This window comes from Pseudochaenichthys georgianus, chromosome 21, assembly GCF_902827115.2.
Source record: "Pseudochaenichthys georgianus chromosome 21, fPseGeo1.2, whole genome shotgun sequence".
Classification (NCBI taxonomy): domain Eukaryota; kingdom Metazoa; phylum Chordata; class Actinopteri; order Perciformes; family Channichthyidae; genus Pseudochaenichthys; species Pseudochaenichthys georgianus.
This window is the reverse complement of record NC_047523.1, coordinates 3001219-3019638: the sequence shown is the minus strand read 5'-3', so window position 1 is coordinate 3019638 and position 18420 is coordinate 3001219. Positions and strand designations below refer to the sequence as shown.

At 43.2% G+C, this 18420-nt stretch overlaps 1 protein-coding gene across 1 annotated transcript in view; it reads right to left on the bottom strand.

Annotated features, from left to right (window-relative positions):
* Window positions 1–4672: 4672 nt before the first annotated feature.
* pde9aa (phosphodiesterase 9aa) overlaps window positions 4673–18420 on the bottom strand; it is a 56388-nt gene continuing 42640 nt past the window's right edge. The window contains 7 exon segments of the mRNA XM_034110331.1: window positions 4673–4992; window positions 5071–5129; window positions 5209–5304; window positions 6994–7122; window positions 7583–7687; window positions 18020–18065; window positions 18067–18131. Of these exon segments, the coding sequence (XP_033966222.1) occupies window positions 5085–5129; window positions 5209–5304; window positions 6994–7122; window positions 7583–7687; window positions 18020–18065; window positions 18067–18131 (486 nt within the window). The 3' untranslated portion in view covers window positions 4673–4992; window positions 5071–5084.

Below are 18420 nucleotides of genomic sequence, written 5' to 3'. Positions count from 1 at the left end.
CTTTGATTCATTCACAGTGCGGTATAATGAGACAATAACAAGCTACAGATGCGGACACACACACACACATGTATATATTTATATAAATATATACAATTTCAGAATCAAACAGAGCACTCTCATAATAACGTAACACTATCAGAGACTGGATATATCCCCCCTCCCCCCTCTGGTCGCTACAATGAGGGAAATAAATTACGGTACAAAAGTTGTATTTACAAGTATTACAAGTAAGCAGAGGACACCAAACCAACTGAGACCTGTCTGTCCGCTGCATCTATGCACACACTGTACCACACACACCTACACCACACACACGCACATACAGCTCCTAAAACAGGCTACAGCCGTTGTGTATTTTATTGTGAAGCACTAAATGGTTTTAGAAAAATATCGACTCTTTGTTTGTAGATATCTACTAAACTAAAGCAAAAAGAGTAGGCCTGTTCTACTGAGTGATATATATTATACACACTGCTCTGCTTTCTGCACCTCACAGCTGTTCTCACTGTAAACATCGCGTCGCGATGAAAGCAGTTAATAAAATAATATCCAGGGGATGCATGCAGAGCTGTCATTGGCTGAGATAAGTCTGGCCGTGCGTCACGACTCTTTGAAACATCTCTGTTGCCGGAAATGCATCCATGAAGGAGCCGTGGAGGACCCATCAGTGTATCCTCGGTTATAGCTCCTCCAGAGAGCCTCCTCGACGCTCGATCCTCGGTCCTCGAAGTGCATTTAGAGAAATGAGATGTCCTTCAACATGGCGCGCTGAAATTCATTTCCGGGTCACTACCGGAGGACCGAGGAGTCGAGGAGTCGAGGAGTCGAGGAGGGGGATTTGATGAAATGAGAAAGGGCCTAAGTCGGATGTAGCTAAACCCGACGTTAGATGGTTGACATTAAGCATTAAAAAGACCAGGCAGTTCAGAGAGAATCAAAGACAGGCAGGCAGGCAGCTTTGCATGACATTCTTCTGGACGTGTTTCATTGTGGTGATAGTGAGGGTAGTCAATAGAGGCTTCTCAATACTCAAATTTCCCCTCCTCGACTCCTCGGTCCTCCGGTAGTGACCCGGAAATGAATTTCAGCGCGCCATTTTGAAGGACATCTCATTTCTCTAAATGCACACCGAGGACCGAGGATCGAGCATCGAGGAGGCTCTCTGGAGGAGCTATAACCGAGGATACACTGATGGTTCCTCCACGGCTCCTCCGCGGATGCATTTCCGGGATCGGTGGAGGCGTGACGCACGGCCGGACTTATCTCAGCCAATGACAGCTCTGCATGCATCCCCTGGATATTATTTGAGAACCTGCTCTCATCGCAACGCGATGTTTACAGTGAGAACAGCTGTGAGGTCCTGCAGAAAGCAGAGCAGTGTGTACAATATATATCACTCAGTATAACAGGCATACTCTCTTTATTTGCTTTAGTTTAGTAGATATCTACAAAGAGTCCATATTTTTCTAAAACCATTTAGTGCTTCACAATAAAATACACAACGGCTGTAGCCTGATTATGCTTTAGGAGCTGTAGGTGTGTGTGGTACAGTATGTAGGTGTGTGTTGTACAGTGTATAGGTGTGTGTTGTACAGTGTGTAGGTGCGTGTTGTACAGTGTGTAGGTGTGTGTGTTGTACAGTGTGTAGGTGTGTGTTGTACAGTGCGCAGATGCCGCGGACAGACGGGTCTCAGTTGGTTTGATGTCCTTACTTTTAATACTTGCAAATACAACTTTTGGCCCGTAATTTCAATTCCCCATTTCAGCGACCAGAGAGAGAGGGGGGGGGATATATCCAGTCTCTGATTGTGTTACGTTATTATGAGAGTGCTCTCATACTTTAAATTGTATATATTTATATAAATATATTTGTGTGTGTGTGTCCGCATCTGTAGCCTGTTATTGTCTCATTACACCGCACTCTCAATGAATTCAAAGTAAATATGTGGGGGAACAATGTTCAGCTGATCTAACAGAGATTATAAAATACAGCGCTATGACAAAACACTCGACAGCTGATGCAGCTGTTGCCACGTCATAATGAACGGACGTCGCTTTAATATGACCGCTCAGAGGAGAGGAGTTCTCATTTCTTTAAACGTCTGCTGCTTCCCCTCCTCTCTCCTCGGTTCCCCTCCTCGGTCCTCCGCTCGCATCTCCTGTGGGCGGGTCTAAGTCTCGAGGAGGGGAGTCGAGGAGGGGAAATTTGAGTATTGAGAAGCCTCTAATCTCTTGTTTGGCAAGACAGTACTAGTGACGGCCATCTTGGTGACGTGTGTTGTTCTGCGAGACCAGAGTTGTAGTTCATTGAGCGTTTCACACAAACAAATGTGTTACTTCACAGTTTTACGACACATTTTTTTGGATTTGCAAAATTATCTTTTAAATTGACAAACATCATATGTGTAATTCGTGGCACAATTCAAACGGGATCGAAAGATAATCTTTCTCTCTCCATTGACTTCAATACATCATTTTTTCGAAATAAGGTCCCATGGAGGTCCACCGGAAGGAGAGGGACTTCGCCTCTCTATTGTGTTTCGCAAAATGTTCTATGGGACGTCTCTACTGAACGTTTTCGTTTTCCCCACAATTAGAAGTTGCCATTATTAAACACATTGGTGTTATCAAATGTAAAACATATAATTAATAAATGGGTGAAAATCACTTGTGTCCATAATGCGCAGCATTAATATATACCCACATGACAGCTCATTGTTACTTTGTTATTCTACTCCACGACAATTCAGAGGTTAACCTGGTATTTTTACTCCACTGGATTTATTTGAGTTACTTTGCCGATTCTGATTAATGATGTGAAATATAAACAACCCTTAAATCAGACTTTAGTTACACCTGAGTCAAATTCAGGGAAGGTGATTGTCAAGTGCCAACAATCAGGAGGGATATTTGATAGTTGGTGCTTGAGAAGACTAAACATGTATCTGCAATTGACATGAATGGAAACAAGTAATAAAGTATATTCATTACTCGTTATTCTCTACTAATAGTTAATTAAAAACTGTATATTATGGCTATTTTGTACATCCCTTTCAAGATTTCAAGATTTTCAAAGGTTTATTGACATATCATTTACACAACTACGGTGTAGTTATGCAATGAATGAAAAACTTGGGTCACAGGTTCCTCAACAGTTCATTACAAGACATCTATCAATATGTGTGTACCTCCACCATTAAACTGTCATATTCTGCACATTTCTTATTCTATCTACATAAGAGTATAATTAATGTGTATAATATAAATAAAATAAGTGCTTCAACATAGTCAACATTGCAGGAAAGCAATATATTAGACGTTAAGTACTTTGTCAGGCTTACTATTTATCTTTTGATACCCCCAAAGCTTTTTTCTTATTTAAAAGAAGTCCTTAACCTAAAGTATTATGTAATGTTTAAATAAAGGTTAATTAGTGTTTCTGTTTTGCACATCCTCCTATTAATATCTTTGTACATCCAGCACTAAACTGTTTTATTGTTGAGATCACTTACAGTATCTTCTTGATTTGTTGTATTCTATATTTCTATCACAGACCTTCTACTTTCCCCCTATGAAAGTATGTACTCTTAATATTTTTGTAATCAAATATAACACATAAAAACAATAATTCAATAACGTGCTTTAACCACTAGGTGGTGCACACAAGGTGCACACAGCCATAATAACTTTGTATTATTAGTGTACACATTTTATTCATGCTTTCACATAATTTTACAGCATATTGCTATACTATTTCAGACTCAGTATTTACATTCTTATATTCAAAGAAAATCAGTAATATCTTTAAAAACTACAAGTCCCTTTATATCAGCTGTGCACCGTTATGGTGTAAATATAACCTATGAATTAGATCAAATGTAAAAGTCAGCTGAATTAGTGTTGATACTGCAAGGAGACGTATTGTGTGAAGAGAAATTGAAGATGTTGTTTAATTGTTGATATATTTATGATGCATTGCGGCTAAAACATCCAATCAGCGAGCTTAAACCATAGCTGAGGATCTTGGGTAATCAGTTCAGTGGCTGTGTATCACAATGATGCTACGTCTGTTCCGGTTATCTTTATTTAGAAATTCAGTTCCTGACGGCAACAAAGCCAGAGATTATGGAATTAAACAAATAAATAAAAATAAGGATAATTGTGTGTTATTGGTGAGTAAATCACAGTGTGTTATTTAGAAAAGAATAACAAATTAGAAGGAAAAAAAGATTACAGTATCCTGAGGCTCTGAGCCATTTCTTTTCCTCACAGACAGAAAAAGTCTGACATTATACGATTTAAAATAAAAACAATAATCGTGGCTTGATATTGAGTAAGAACATGTTTTTATGAACCCCACAGCTTCCGGTCTTCCAAGACCCGAACGGACAAAAAGGCGTGCTGCAGGCACGAAACATACTACCAATAGAAATACATTGCTTTTAAAATCGTTCTGTGTGACACAGAGAAAAGGGGAAAATCGTGTTGGTGAACACGAATCAATAGATTAAAGGTCGTGACTATAACACGAAATGTCGTGAGACTGGGTCATTACCATGACATCATTTTATAGTGTGTATGTGTGTGTAAGGAGTTCAGAAAAGGTCGAAACGCCTAGATAAGTATTTGTGAAAAACAATAAGCAGAGACACTTACAGTCCACACAGGATTTTGTAATTAAAGAAATCCATTTAATTGTAGGAAAGAACAAGGGTCACTACAAATCTGTACAATCTGTAAAAAACAACACATTTCAAATAAAAAACAATGCAAGAAATGTATCTAAATATAGTTCACTGAAGTAGTCTGTGCTGTACAAAGGTGGACACTTCCTGAAAAGGCTTGGGATTGTCTGTCCGGTCGTGGAGTCCCTGCTGGTTTGTAACGTTGTCTCACAGCTGCTGTCTCACATCCTCTCCATCACGTCCTCTTGCAGCGCTGGGACCAGAGCCTGCAGCCGTGACGGAGCGAGGGGTCTGCCACTCACTGCTGCAACACACACATTGGATTTAAGAAACCTGAGCACACACTTCCAGGAAACACTGCAGGAACACTGTTCTTTCCTACCTTTTGAAAACCTCTTACTTCTTCTTCATGGTCAAGTTCTCACTTTTCATTTTCTGCACCTGAAGGGAACATTACTTGTTATCAGCCACAGTCTGCACCAAAGTCCATTCAGCCAAGCACTTCTAGAAATCCTCCAACCTCATTCATGGCGTCATCAATCTGTTTGAGTTCTTCATACCGGTCTCTTGACTCTCTGAGTGGCTGCACCATCGTCTCCTCAATCTGTGGGAACAGCTAGGACACACACACACACACACACACACACACACACACACACACACACACACACACACACACACACACACCACACACACACACACACACACACACACACACACACACACACACACACACACACACACACACACACACACACACACACACCACACACACACACAGCTGTAAGTGCCACTATCTTCACTGCACTCACTTCATTACTTAGGTGTTATATAACTAACTGCCCCTTTGAAGCAGGCGTGTAGGTCTGTTTAATCGTCATCATATCAACTTGCGAAAATATTGGTCTGATTTTAAAGTGCAGTTTTTTTTCTGGTACTCTTTCTACTACATACCTATCATTCTTGTGTTTTAGGTATATTTTGTTTGTTAGAAATATTTCCTCATTCTGATAATTCAACAATGGATTTGCTTGTAAGTCCTGTGAGTGCACAGGTTACATCGTTGCCATATTCAGCATTATTGCAATCTTCCTCATGTGTTGCCGCCCTAGTGTTAGTTTGAGAAACAGTTTCAAGTCCTGCCTTCCTTCTGAGAGGACTGCTGCCAGGAGATGTCGTCCTGTCTGATGTCCTTCTCCGCTCCCTCTAGAACAACTCTCCCTTTACTGAAACTTAAGTATCCTCGCCATTTTGCAGCTATGTCCGTAATACATGTGTCAAATGAAACACTGTTTCTGTGCAATTTCTGCTTAATTTAATATATTCCGAACAAATGGCAGTGTGTATAATTGACGTGATTTCTGACATTGGTTGAATGAAGTATTAGGTCAAATGAATACCAATAATATTCAATTTAAAGTAAGTCCTGATTACTCGAGACTAAATGTACTTAGTTACATACAAACACTGATTTTAGACGCATGTCCGTTGTGTACAAAGCACGAGACTCTGAAGCACACCGGGTCCTCTTAGAAAGTGACTGACGAGAAGCTTTAGTCGGTATAAGGCCACATCTAGCCAACAGGAAGTGGGCCAATGCATCGGTGTTATCCCCTCGCAACACAACCTGACCTCGGCCTCTTGAAGCAAACCAAGCCTTAACCCCCATGTCAGGACCATTCAGCAACTGACTTGAATTAGAACTAAAGTGTAGAAGAAGTGCATTAATGTCCCCTGATGCACAATTTCCAATAAATGTAATTGACAATGGTTGGCAACATTGGTGCGGTAAAGAACAGGTTGTATGATGTGGAGTTCCTCTGGAACGACATGCATAAGGTTAGCAGTCAGTCTGACTCATTATGAACTGGAAATAAACAGAACTTGTAATGTTTTGTACGTGTTTAGTAGAAGAAAGCACCACACTTATAAGTCGTCACTGAACATGAACCGAGCAGATGTATGTGATATTAATTATTCACCATAAATGCTTTGAATAAGTAGGCACTTGTTGCTACCACAGTGATAGCAAACGGGTTGTCATTCAATAAAATAATAATAACACACGTCTGGTTAATGTGGTGCTACATTTAAATATGTGTGGGATCGTGTTCAGCCACTGCCATTCTGCAGTTACCGAACGCCTCTGCTCTCGCCCTGAACTCTCGTTGCTCTGTGACTCCGCCTCCGATGGGAGCCTCCGACCTTCTTGGGGCTGCTGCAGTGGAAACCGGTGGGAAAAGGGGTACCAGTGGCACCCCGGTTGGCAGCTCTGTTACTTTGCCCTTCATCCCTGCACACTCACCTTCATCACTGTCTCAAACATGGGGATGAGCACGAACTTGATGAAACCAATCTGAGCCGTGGGCTTGGTGACCTTCTCTCTGTCCATGAACGGAGCCACAGGAAGCCCTTCAGCCTTCTCCCTGTCACTCTGAGCAACACACACACACACACACACACACACGCACACACTCACACTCACACCCCCCCCATCCCCACACACACACCACGCACGCACACACACACACACACACACACACACACACACACACACACACACACACACACCACACACACACACACCACACACACACACACACACACACACACACACACACACACACACACACACACACACCACACACACACACACACACACACACACACACACACACACACACACACACACACACACACACACACACACACACACACACACACACACACACACACACACACACACACACACACAGTTTTCAAGGATAGGACTACCTTTAGCAATGCATGACGCTACACATGACACATCAGACACTGTCATGGCTAAAATGATGGAGTCAGGTCACAGCAACATAAGAACATCTACTGTGGTATTCTGTGTGTGAAGGACCCACCTGCATGAAGTACTCCTCCAGCAGGCAGTCCACCCAGGGCTCAGCCACCTCCATGGGTCGCACCTCGTTGGAGATGTCGCAGCACTTTATGAGCACCATCTTCAGCTGCACACAGCCGGGTCAGAGGGCAAAGGTCACCATCATGAGATGTAATGGGAGCATGCAAAGCATAGATAATTTTTACGATGAGATGACATGCTATTTACATTAAACACAATTTCTTTGTCTCAACTTTTTAATTGATTGATTCTCCTCCGACAGGACCAACTTTCATGATGGCTAAACTCTGACGCTCATTCTACTGCTGACCGCTTCATTCAGTATTAAAGTTATAAATGAATATGACTATGTTCATAGAATATTAAAGGGGACCTATCATGCAAAATGCACCTTTGTACGTCTTTTATACATGAACATGTGTCCCCGGTGTGTCAGGGAACTCACCAAGTGTCAGAAAACACAACCCTCTCTCTTTTCCTCCATACCCAAATCTCTAAAAATGGGTCACGTGATGGCGGCGAGGTGAACACACGTTTTGGCTGGAGCTCCGTGCCACTCGGTTCTAATTATGCTATTATCCTGTTATTAACCGTGCTTTGGAAGCCACTTTTCGTATGAGCAGTTCAGGATATGTCCTTGGAAAACTTTTGGCCACAGTCTTTTGACAAAATGCGAAGAACTCAAAGGAATAGAGACAAGAAAGACACCGCTGAATCTGAGCCTGGTGAATGCATGCAAGATGGCGACCAAGCCGAATCTGTTATCTCTGATGAACTCGACCCTGCCCTTGCCAAAGCCAGGGCTGCCAACACTCACGCTTTGAGCGTGAGAGTCACGCAATTAAATCATATCTCACGCACTCACGCCACACTTGCCTTTCCTCACGCTAAGTTTTCGTCCAAAATAAATGTATATAAATATAAAAATAAAGTGATTGTGAAGGAACAGCAAACCGAGCGGTCTACGAAATGAGACGGTCTTCTGGCTTAGTTCAGTAAAGTTGGAACGATATTGGGAGATTTCACGGATCAATAACTCATGAACAAAACGTTGTTCAGACACAAATGACGTCTCCTAAGTACCGTGGTAAGGACAACGAACTACAATCACATTTTGATTAAAAAAAAAGCCAATACGCGCCGTCCTCCGAGCTGGACACAATTAGCCGCGTTCACACTGCGGTACTTTTCCCACAAAGGTTCATGCGAACTTAGTTCATGATCGCGTTCACACCAAAAAGAGCCGGTACTAAAAGTAGTTCATGCGAACCTTTTTACCCCCTCGAAAGTCCCTGCTAGAAAGCAGGGACTTTCGAGCGGCTCTTTTTTGAGAAAAAAGCTATATTCCCTGATTGGCTGGGCGGATTGCAAACCACGCCCCGTCAAAACTCCCAAAAAGTTTTGTGAAGCCGCCATTTTATTATCCTCGCATTAGCATTATTAGCATTAGCAGTTAGCCCAGCGCAGAAACGCAGAGAGACTAACTTATGGCAACACAAAATAAAACATGGGAGCGGTGGAGATGAGGAGGTGTCGGCGTTCTGGCGATTTACTCGGAAGGCTTCAGTAGGTTCGCATGAACCTTTGTGGGAAAAGTACCGCAGTGTGAACGCGGCTATTACATTGGTCTCTATCTGCAGCCGGAGAAGAAACGAGTGCTCAGGGACCGTCTGCAAAGTGCAACTCCAAAAAAAGAGAATACAATCATATTCAATCACTATTATACAGCTTATTTCTACCAAACTCACCACACACATCAATAGTCTCCTGGTGGGAACACTACAGCAAGGAGTTTGGAAGAATGTGCTTTTGAATAATTGTGGGGAATATTTATAATGCAAAATCTTCAATAAATATGGAATCATCTTAAATAACTTTACTATTATACAGTATTTTTCTACCAAACTCACTATTTGCATTGTTGTTGTTGTTGTTGTTGTTGTTGTTGTTGTTAGCATCTGGTTAGCTTAACGGATATTAAAAGCTGTTTCTAAAACAAGGAAAGGGAGAGTCTGTCAGACTGAGACAGCATCTCTGCTTGTCTAGCTGACATCTCTCAGTGGATGTCTGCTCATCATCTCAAGCTCAACCTTGACAAAACTGAACTGCTTTTCCTTCCGGGAAAAGATTGTCCCACTCTTGGCTAACAATCAACATCGGCACCTCTGTTGTTTCCCCGACTCAGACTGCAAGGAATCTGGGTGTGACCCAGATAACAACCTGTCCTTCACTGCAAAACATCGCTGCTACAACCCGCTGCTGCCAGATACACGCTTTACAACATCAGGAGGATGCGTCCCCAGCTGACCCAGAAAGCGACGCAGGTTCTGGTCCAGGCTCTCGTCACCTCACGCCTAGACTACTGCAACTCCCTCCTGGCTGGTCTACCTGCATGTGCCATCCGACCTCTGCAGCTCATCCAGAATGCAGCGGCTCGTCTGGTCTTCAACCTTCCTAAATTCTCCCACACCACGCCGCTCCTCCGCTCCCTCCACTGGCTTCCGGTAACTGCTAGAATCCACTTCAAGACACTGGTACTTGCGTACCATGCTGCGAATGGATCTGGCCCTTCCTACATCCAGGACATGGTTAAACCGTACACCCCGGCACGTGCACTCCGCTCTGCATCAGCCAAACGGCTCGCTGCACCCTCGCTGCGAGGGGGACCCAAGTTCCCATCAGCAGAAACACGTGGGTTTGCTATCCTGGCTCCAGGATGGTGGAATGAGCTCCCATTGACATCAGGACAGCAGAAAGCTTGCACACCTTCCAGACTGAAAACTCATCTCTCTCGACTCCACCTCAAGGATAGAACTACTAACAAAGCACTTATATACTAATAAAGGACTGGCTTACCTAAAGCCAGTTGAGTAGCACTTGAAATGTTTGGCTCTATGAAACCTGATGTACTTTATGATTCTGTTTTCTTCAAGTTTGTATTTTGTTGGTCGAACGCACTTATTGTAAGTCGCTTTGGATAAAAGCCTCAGCTAAATGCAATGTAATGTAATGTTAAAGACAGTCAGGGTCGCGATGCGATTGTCAAAGCAGTACTCTCTGGTAAGGCTATAACACTTATGAATCTCTATTGCCCTCCTGCTTATCCCACTGATGTTCTGTCCAAGGCCTTTGCAGAGTTTACAGAACTGGCATCTGAGGACTCCTTCGTGGGAGGTGATTTTAACTGCCATCTTAATCCCTCTCTGGATACATTTCCACCAGGCCTCAATCCCCCTTCAAAGCAAGCTAGGGTGCTCAATTCTATATGTAATGACATTGGGTATTCAGATGTATGGAGGGAGCTTCATCCCACTGACTCAGAGTTTACTTTTTTTTTCTGCCCCTCATAAAAGCCACACTCGAATTGATTACCTTTTTATTCCATGTTTAAAAATGTTCTTGGTTCTGTCATGTACCAAAGGTAGCATTATCCTTTCTGACCACGCACCCCTATATATGGTGTATTCTCTTTCTGAGGAAAGGGCATTGTCAAGGCGCTGGAGACTTCAATCATCTCTTCTAAAGGATGATCATTTCATTTCCTATTTTATGTCAGAATTCAAGGTGTTCTATTCAATTAACTCATCATCTACTAATCCCTGTATCCTGTGGGACACTTGTAAAGCAGACTCTCTGGGCTTGATTGTGTATTTTGTAGCTTCTAAGAGACGCAGAAAGATTGAACAACATAAGCTACTTGAATCTACGTTATCTGACTTGGAGAAACGCTACATATCAAGCCCAGGCCCAGTCAGCCACACGTGCTGCTTTAAATACTTTACTGATTCAGGATTCTGAGCGTTCCCTTGTATTTTCCAGACAGAAGCTGTATGAGTTTGGTGATGAACCTGGTAGATATCTGGCCAATCTTGTTAAAAAGAGGGCTGACTCTCAAATTATAGTTTCTATTACGGATGCCAACAATGCCAGATCATTTGATGCCAAAACTATAAATAAAGAGTTTGAATTATTTTATTCCAATTTATACAAGTGGGAACAGTCGGACAATGCCCTGGCCCTAATGTGCTCATCTTTCTCTGACCTGACACTCCCTAAAGCTTCAGAGGCTCAACAATTGCAGCTCAATGTCCCAATCACAAAGGAGGAGGCCTTGTTTGCTCTGCAATGTATGCCATCGGGGAAAGCTCCAGGGCCAGATGGGTTTGGGTGTGAATTTTATAAGGAGTTTGAAAATATTCTCCTGGATCCCCTCCTAGCTACGTTGAATCATTCATTTGAAAACGGGATTCTACCTCAATCACTTAGGGAGGCCAATATCTCTCTTATCCTTAAAGGTGGGGTAGGTAAGTTTCAGAAACCGGCTCGAGATACACTTTTTGTTATATTCCATGGAATGCTCTTAACATCCCGATAGCAATGAATATCTTAAGTGCTTTGACAAAAAATACTTAAAAAATGTCATCTGTAGAAGCCGTAATACTGTAAAAAGTACAACCTGGCCCAGGCCTACCTGCCTGTCAGCCTTCCATCGGGGCACAAACTTATCTCGTGCCCTCATTGGTCATGTGCGCGTTTGTGTGTGTTGGAGGAGGGGCTCTATAAGGAAGTGGCAGATTTTCTCCGGTTGTGTATTTTCAAATTCTAGCGATCTCGAGCCGGTTTCTCAAACTTACCTACCCCACCTTTAAAGGGGAAAGGAAACACCAATTACAGTTATAATATTCCGGTAGTTTATTCATTTTACAATGGATATTGATCGTAATATTTATTGTATATGATATTACTCGCCAAAAGAAAATTAATTATCCGCCGGCCGGGTGGGGAATTCCGGGACCAGGCCGCCGCCATTAGGGGAGTCCCAAATTGTGACGTCACTGGCTGTGTTTTCGCTCCACCGAAAGTCAACACAACGTAGCAGATATGGCAGCGATGGAGGAATTTTGCAATGAGATCGACGTTTTGAACGATGAATTTGACTATTCGTCGGGAGATGACATTGATGTGGAAGCATCTACAGTTACCAGGCATCCCATGGCCTATGCTTATGAACCGATTCGGTCGAATAGAGTGGCATACGATCCGGAATAAAAAAATAAAAAAAACACAATGCTAACAGTGAGGCCTCTGAATTATGCCCAGGGGCCGAGCCGAAAATGCCTACCTATTACTAATAATATGCACCGATAGCTCCCTTATTACTATCCTAGCCGCACATCCAACACATCGTTTAATGATCGCAAGGAGACACAGAATCTAACGGTGCCCACCTCACACTGGAAGATACAAACTCGCGAGGTTATCCACAAAAAACGTACATCAAAACAAGTGGCGCTAGGTACTAACATACGCCAGGCTAACGGCTTACCTTCCTCATTGTCTGGTCTTCAATGGCAATTACAACGATAAAAACGATGATGTAGTTAATCCATAGGTTAATATCCAATGGGGCTGTGTCCCCTTTGAAATGTTCTGATAATCTATAAGCAATACAACTGCAATTCCGTTATCTGCTGTCCGCTCTGTGCTCCGTGCGCTCTGGGTCCTGCAATACCATCCATCAATAGCAATACTAGCCTTTTTAGGGCTGTTTTTGACAGATGAGCTTGTGTATGCCAGTTTAATTAGTTGAGCTATAGAACACCCCCAATTCTCTATTGTGCGTCATAATAATAGCTACCATTTAGTTTGGACGCGATTGCGTTAATTAATAAGGTCACACTGTGTCAGTAAATACATGTGTGAGCTAGTAATCTGGTAGTGCTGCAATATTTACCTCTCTTCTTCCTTCTTTGTATAAAATCCATTTGTGCAGCCTGGGGCAATACAATAAACTCCTGACGACGACCGTTTTCTTGTAATGTAAACTACTGGTGCATTGCACGCCATGTTGTTTGTTATTGAGCTTTGGCCCAGGAAGCCGTACCCAATCAGTGACGTCACTGGAAAAGTCCCGGAGCAATGGAAGCGCCCATGGTCATTAGGCACGTATTTCAAAAAGTAAATTAGCGTATCTCGATCGTTTACATTGGAAATAGACTAGATAAATACATTTCCTAATGGTAATATTGTCGCATGGAAAGCAGTTTGAAAAGTGTTTCCATTTCCCTTTAAGAAAGGAAAGAGCCCCGATAGCTCTACTCAATTCGGATCAAAAACTGCTTTCCAAAATACTAGCAATACGTTTGGAAAAGGTGCTCCCTTGTATTGTTAACGAGGACCAGACCGGTTTTATTAAAGGTCGGAACTCCTGTGATAATATGAGAAGGCTCCTTAATATCATCCAGTTATCCCAGGGTCACAGAGATCCAGCCCTTGTGCTCTCTCTTGATGCAGAGAAGGCATTCGACCGGGTCGAATGGTCTTATTTGTTTTATGCACTGGAGGAATTTGGCCTGGGAGCTAACTTTATCAAGTGGGTCAGGGTTCTCTACAATACGCCAACTGCAGCCGTTCTTACTAACGTGGTAATAGACAGGGCGATCCACTCAGCCCGTTACTATTTCACCTGGCCATTGAGCCCCTGGCCCAAGCAATAAGGCAGACGAATCTAACAACGGGTATTTTCATTGGAGAGAAGGAGCATAACATTACTCTTTATGAGGATGACGTCTTAATATTCTTATCGAAGCCACAAACCTCTATTCCCTGCCTGACCCAAGTCATCTCATCATTCGGTGTTTTTTCAGGGTACAAAATAGTCTGAGGCCATGCCACTGGGGTCGATAACGACTATCCCAAGCCTATCGGAGCCATTTCCCTTCCGTTGGTCACCCTCTGGTTTTGTTTACCTAGGAATATATGTAACTCATACATATAGCCAGATGTTTAAGTCCAATTTATCTCCCCTACTGGATGCTATAAAGGCAGATCTAGAACGCTGGGCCGCCCTGCCTCTTTCCTGGCTGGGCAGGATTGCTCTCATTAAGATGAACATGCTGCCCAGACTTCTTCACCCCACTGCAAATGATCCCTATTTTGTTATCTAACAAGGTTATCAAAGTTCTTGAGGCTGGTTGAGTTCCTTTATTTGGAGCAAAAGGACTGAAGATGGCAAAACTCCAAATGGTTGGTTCTGAAGGGGGTTTAGCAAATGTCAGACTTTACCAACAAGCAGCATACCTCCGGGTGTTAGCTGACTGGCTTAAAAATGATACATCCTCAATCTGGTTCGACATTGAATCTTCTCAGTCCAAATGTCCTCTGTGGAATCTGCTGTTTGTGAACGACTTTAAATCTGTCAAAGACCTCTGTAGTAACCCTATCACTTTAAGCGCAGTCAAAGCCTGGAGATCCATTCGTACTATAGAGGGCCGTGCTCAGTTTTCATCCCCTCTCACTCCCAGTCTGGAGAGCCCAGACTTTCTGCCAGGCTGCCATGACCAGGGCTTCAGAGTGTGGCCCAACCAGGGAATAACAAAACTCGGTGATCTGTTTGATGGCCAGACTCTATCATTTCTACAGCAGCAATATGGCCTGCGGAAATGTGATTTTTTTCTCCGATATTTACAAATCAGACACTTCATCACCAAAAGTACCACTTTAACAACTAATAATACCACTTCACATGTAGAAAAGGCACTGTCTCAACACATATCCAAGAAACGTATTAGCGCATTTTATAAAGCCTTGAGCTCCAATTCATCTCTTACTTCCCAAGCTACTAAGCAAGTCTGGGAGAGAGACCTGGGCATCACTATTGACGACCTAGACTGGCAGGATATTTGGGTCTATGCCAGGAAAATATCTATTTGTAATCGAACCAAATCTATTCAGTTTAAAATCCTACATCGCACACATATAACACCTGCTCTCAAAAACAAAATGGATACTAATGTTTCTCCACTCTGCAGTAAATGTAACTCTGAAACTGGGAACCTTATTCACTGTTTCTGGTCATGTGTGAAGCTACAACGCTACTGGTCTGGTATTGTGAAAGAACTGTGTGTTATTTTTGGTGTTCCAATAGAGTTAAACTCTATGTGCCTTCTACTTGGTCTTCCAGGTGGTCATATTACAAATACCAAACACAAGAGGCTATTTAATTTACTGACTTTTGCAGCTAGGAAAAATGTTTTGATGTTCTGGATCAAGGATGTTGCTCCATCGAAGAAGTCGTGGCATAACCTTGTAATTGAGTGCATTCCTAACGAATACATCTCTTGTATGCTTCACTCTTCGGTGGATGCTTTCCAGAAGGTGTGGCTCCCTTACTTGGACTACATTGGACCAACATTGTCATCTTCCATATTACGAGGGTTTCCTTCTTCAGCCTAGCGCTCCTATGTACTTTGGATTTGACTGTTTGTATGCTTTCCTGTAACCTTGTTACCACTGTCATCTGTATTTGTCTATTTATTTTTGATAATTACTACTATATAACTTTAATTTAGTTATTGAGAATGGCAGAGGTTGGGGATCCCTACACTGTGCAGTGTTTTTATTTATTTTCGTATTCTTATCTACGTACCTTACTTGTCATGTCATGTCTGAGCTGTTTTGTTATGTGTTGTATTTGAAAAATGTAATAAAGATATTATTAAAAATAAATAAAAATGGGGCTGCAATGGATCTGATACAGACTGATACAGATTTGAAATATCTATGACGTCAGGAACGAGGAGCTCCGCTTATATGGCCAACTCTCCACCTATCAGGGGAATGAGAGGTTGCGTGGCATGGTAACAGCATGGTAACAGCATGGTAACAGCATGGTAACATGACGCTAGCATGCAGTAATGGAGGTTGTACATGTTGATGTTCAAAGTTCATGTTTACAGTATTGTTATACGTTTATTGTTTGATTACTGTTTGGGGATCATTTAAAATAAATATATTCTCAGTTTTATTTCATTTGTAATATTTGGAAACAGGTGTATTCGTCTGTGGGACGAATACAGGTATTCTGATTTTAATATCCTCATCCTCCTGGACATCTCCGCCGCATTCGACACAGTCTCCCACACTATCCTACTCAACCGCCTATCCGTCTACCTTGGCCTCTCTGGTACAGCCCTCTCCTGGTTCCATTCCTACCTCTCCAACAGGCAACAGTTTGTGACCATCGGAAAATCCAGCTCTCCCCCAGCCCCTGTGAACCAAGGTGTGCCGCAAGGTTCAGTGCTCGGCCCCCTTCTATTCAACATCTACATGCTCCCCCTCGGTGAAATCATCCGCCGACATGGTCTCAACTTTCACTCCTATGCCGACGACACCCAACTCTACATCAGTACCAATCCATCATCCCAGCTACCCCCACTGTCACTTGTCAACTGCCTCAGCGACATCCAAGCCTGGATGTCAAAAAATCTACTTAAACTCAACAATAACAAAACAGAGCTCATGGTTGTGGCCCCAAAAACACTGCTCCGGAATGTTGGAGATCTGCTCCTCACCATCGATGGCGGCTCCATCCACCCTTCCCCTGAGGTTCGCAGCCTGGGAGTCACTCTGGACTCTAGCCTCACCTTCAACTCCCACATCAGGTCTACTGTCAAAACTGCTTTCTTTCACCTACGAAACATCTCCAGACTCCGGCCCTCTCTCCCCGACCCCGTTGCAGAAACATTAATTCATACCTTCATCTCCTCTCGTCTGGACTACTGCAATGGAGTTCTGTTCGGGGTCACCAGCAAAGCCCTGGACAGGCTCCAGTACGTCCAGAACTCTGCAGCCAGGCTCCTCACCCACACTAAGCCCTGGCAACACATCACCCCTACCCTCATCCACCTTCACTGGCTCCCGGTCAAGTCACGCATCCAGTACAGACTCCTCCTGCTAACCTACAAATCTCTCCACTCCCTAGCCCCTCCATACATCTCTGACCTCCTTCAGCCCTACACCCCCTCTCGTCACCTGCGGTCCTCTGACAAAGGGCTGCTCTCCATCCAGCGCTCCAAGCTGAAAACATTTGGCAACAGAGCCTTCAGTGTCGCAGCCCCCACCCTCTGGAATTCTCTGCCCTCTGCAATCAGGAATGCAGACTCTCTGGACACCTTCAAAAAACACCTCAAACACCATCTGTTCACTCAGGCCTTTGGCCTCAACTAATATACAGTCACTTATTTCCTGCTATTGCTCTGTATGTTATTATTACCTTTTGTTTGTTACTTCCCATTGTAAAGCGTCCTTGGGTTTCGTGAAAGGCGCTATATAAATTGAAATTATTATTATTATTATTATTATTAAGATTGTGGCTTTTTGACAATTGTGCTTAATTTCCCTTGAACACTCACAGAGGCCTCACGTGGCCCCTTCTCACTGACACTCTGTGTGTGTCCATGTAGTGTAGTGATGCAGGATGGTTTCACCAGAAGGTTCCTGACATCAGTGTTATTTTCATGTTTGCACTTCAGGGTCCTTTTCTTGTAAGTGAAACGAGCATGTTATTAAAAATAAGAGTGAAAAAGCCACAATGTGACTTTAGAATTGTGTTTGAGCTGCAGGTGTGTGAGGCGTCCTCACAAATCAGATTTCTTACACAGGTGGAGTGCTCCTCGTCTGTGTAGTCGAAATTGTCGACTTTCGCTGAAGGAATCCAGGATCTCACCGTGTCGGGCCATGTCTGTGGCCAGGATCAGCGTGATGGTGCCCTGAAAAACAGCACAACATGAAACACACACACACACACACGCCACACACACACCACACACACACACACACACCACACACACACACACACACACACACACACACACACACACCACACACACACACACCACACACACACACACACACACACACACACACACACACACCACACACACACACACACACACACACACACACACACCACACACACACACACACACACACACACACCACACAACACACACACACACACACACACAAACACACCACAAAACACACACACCACACACA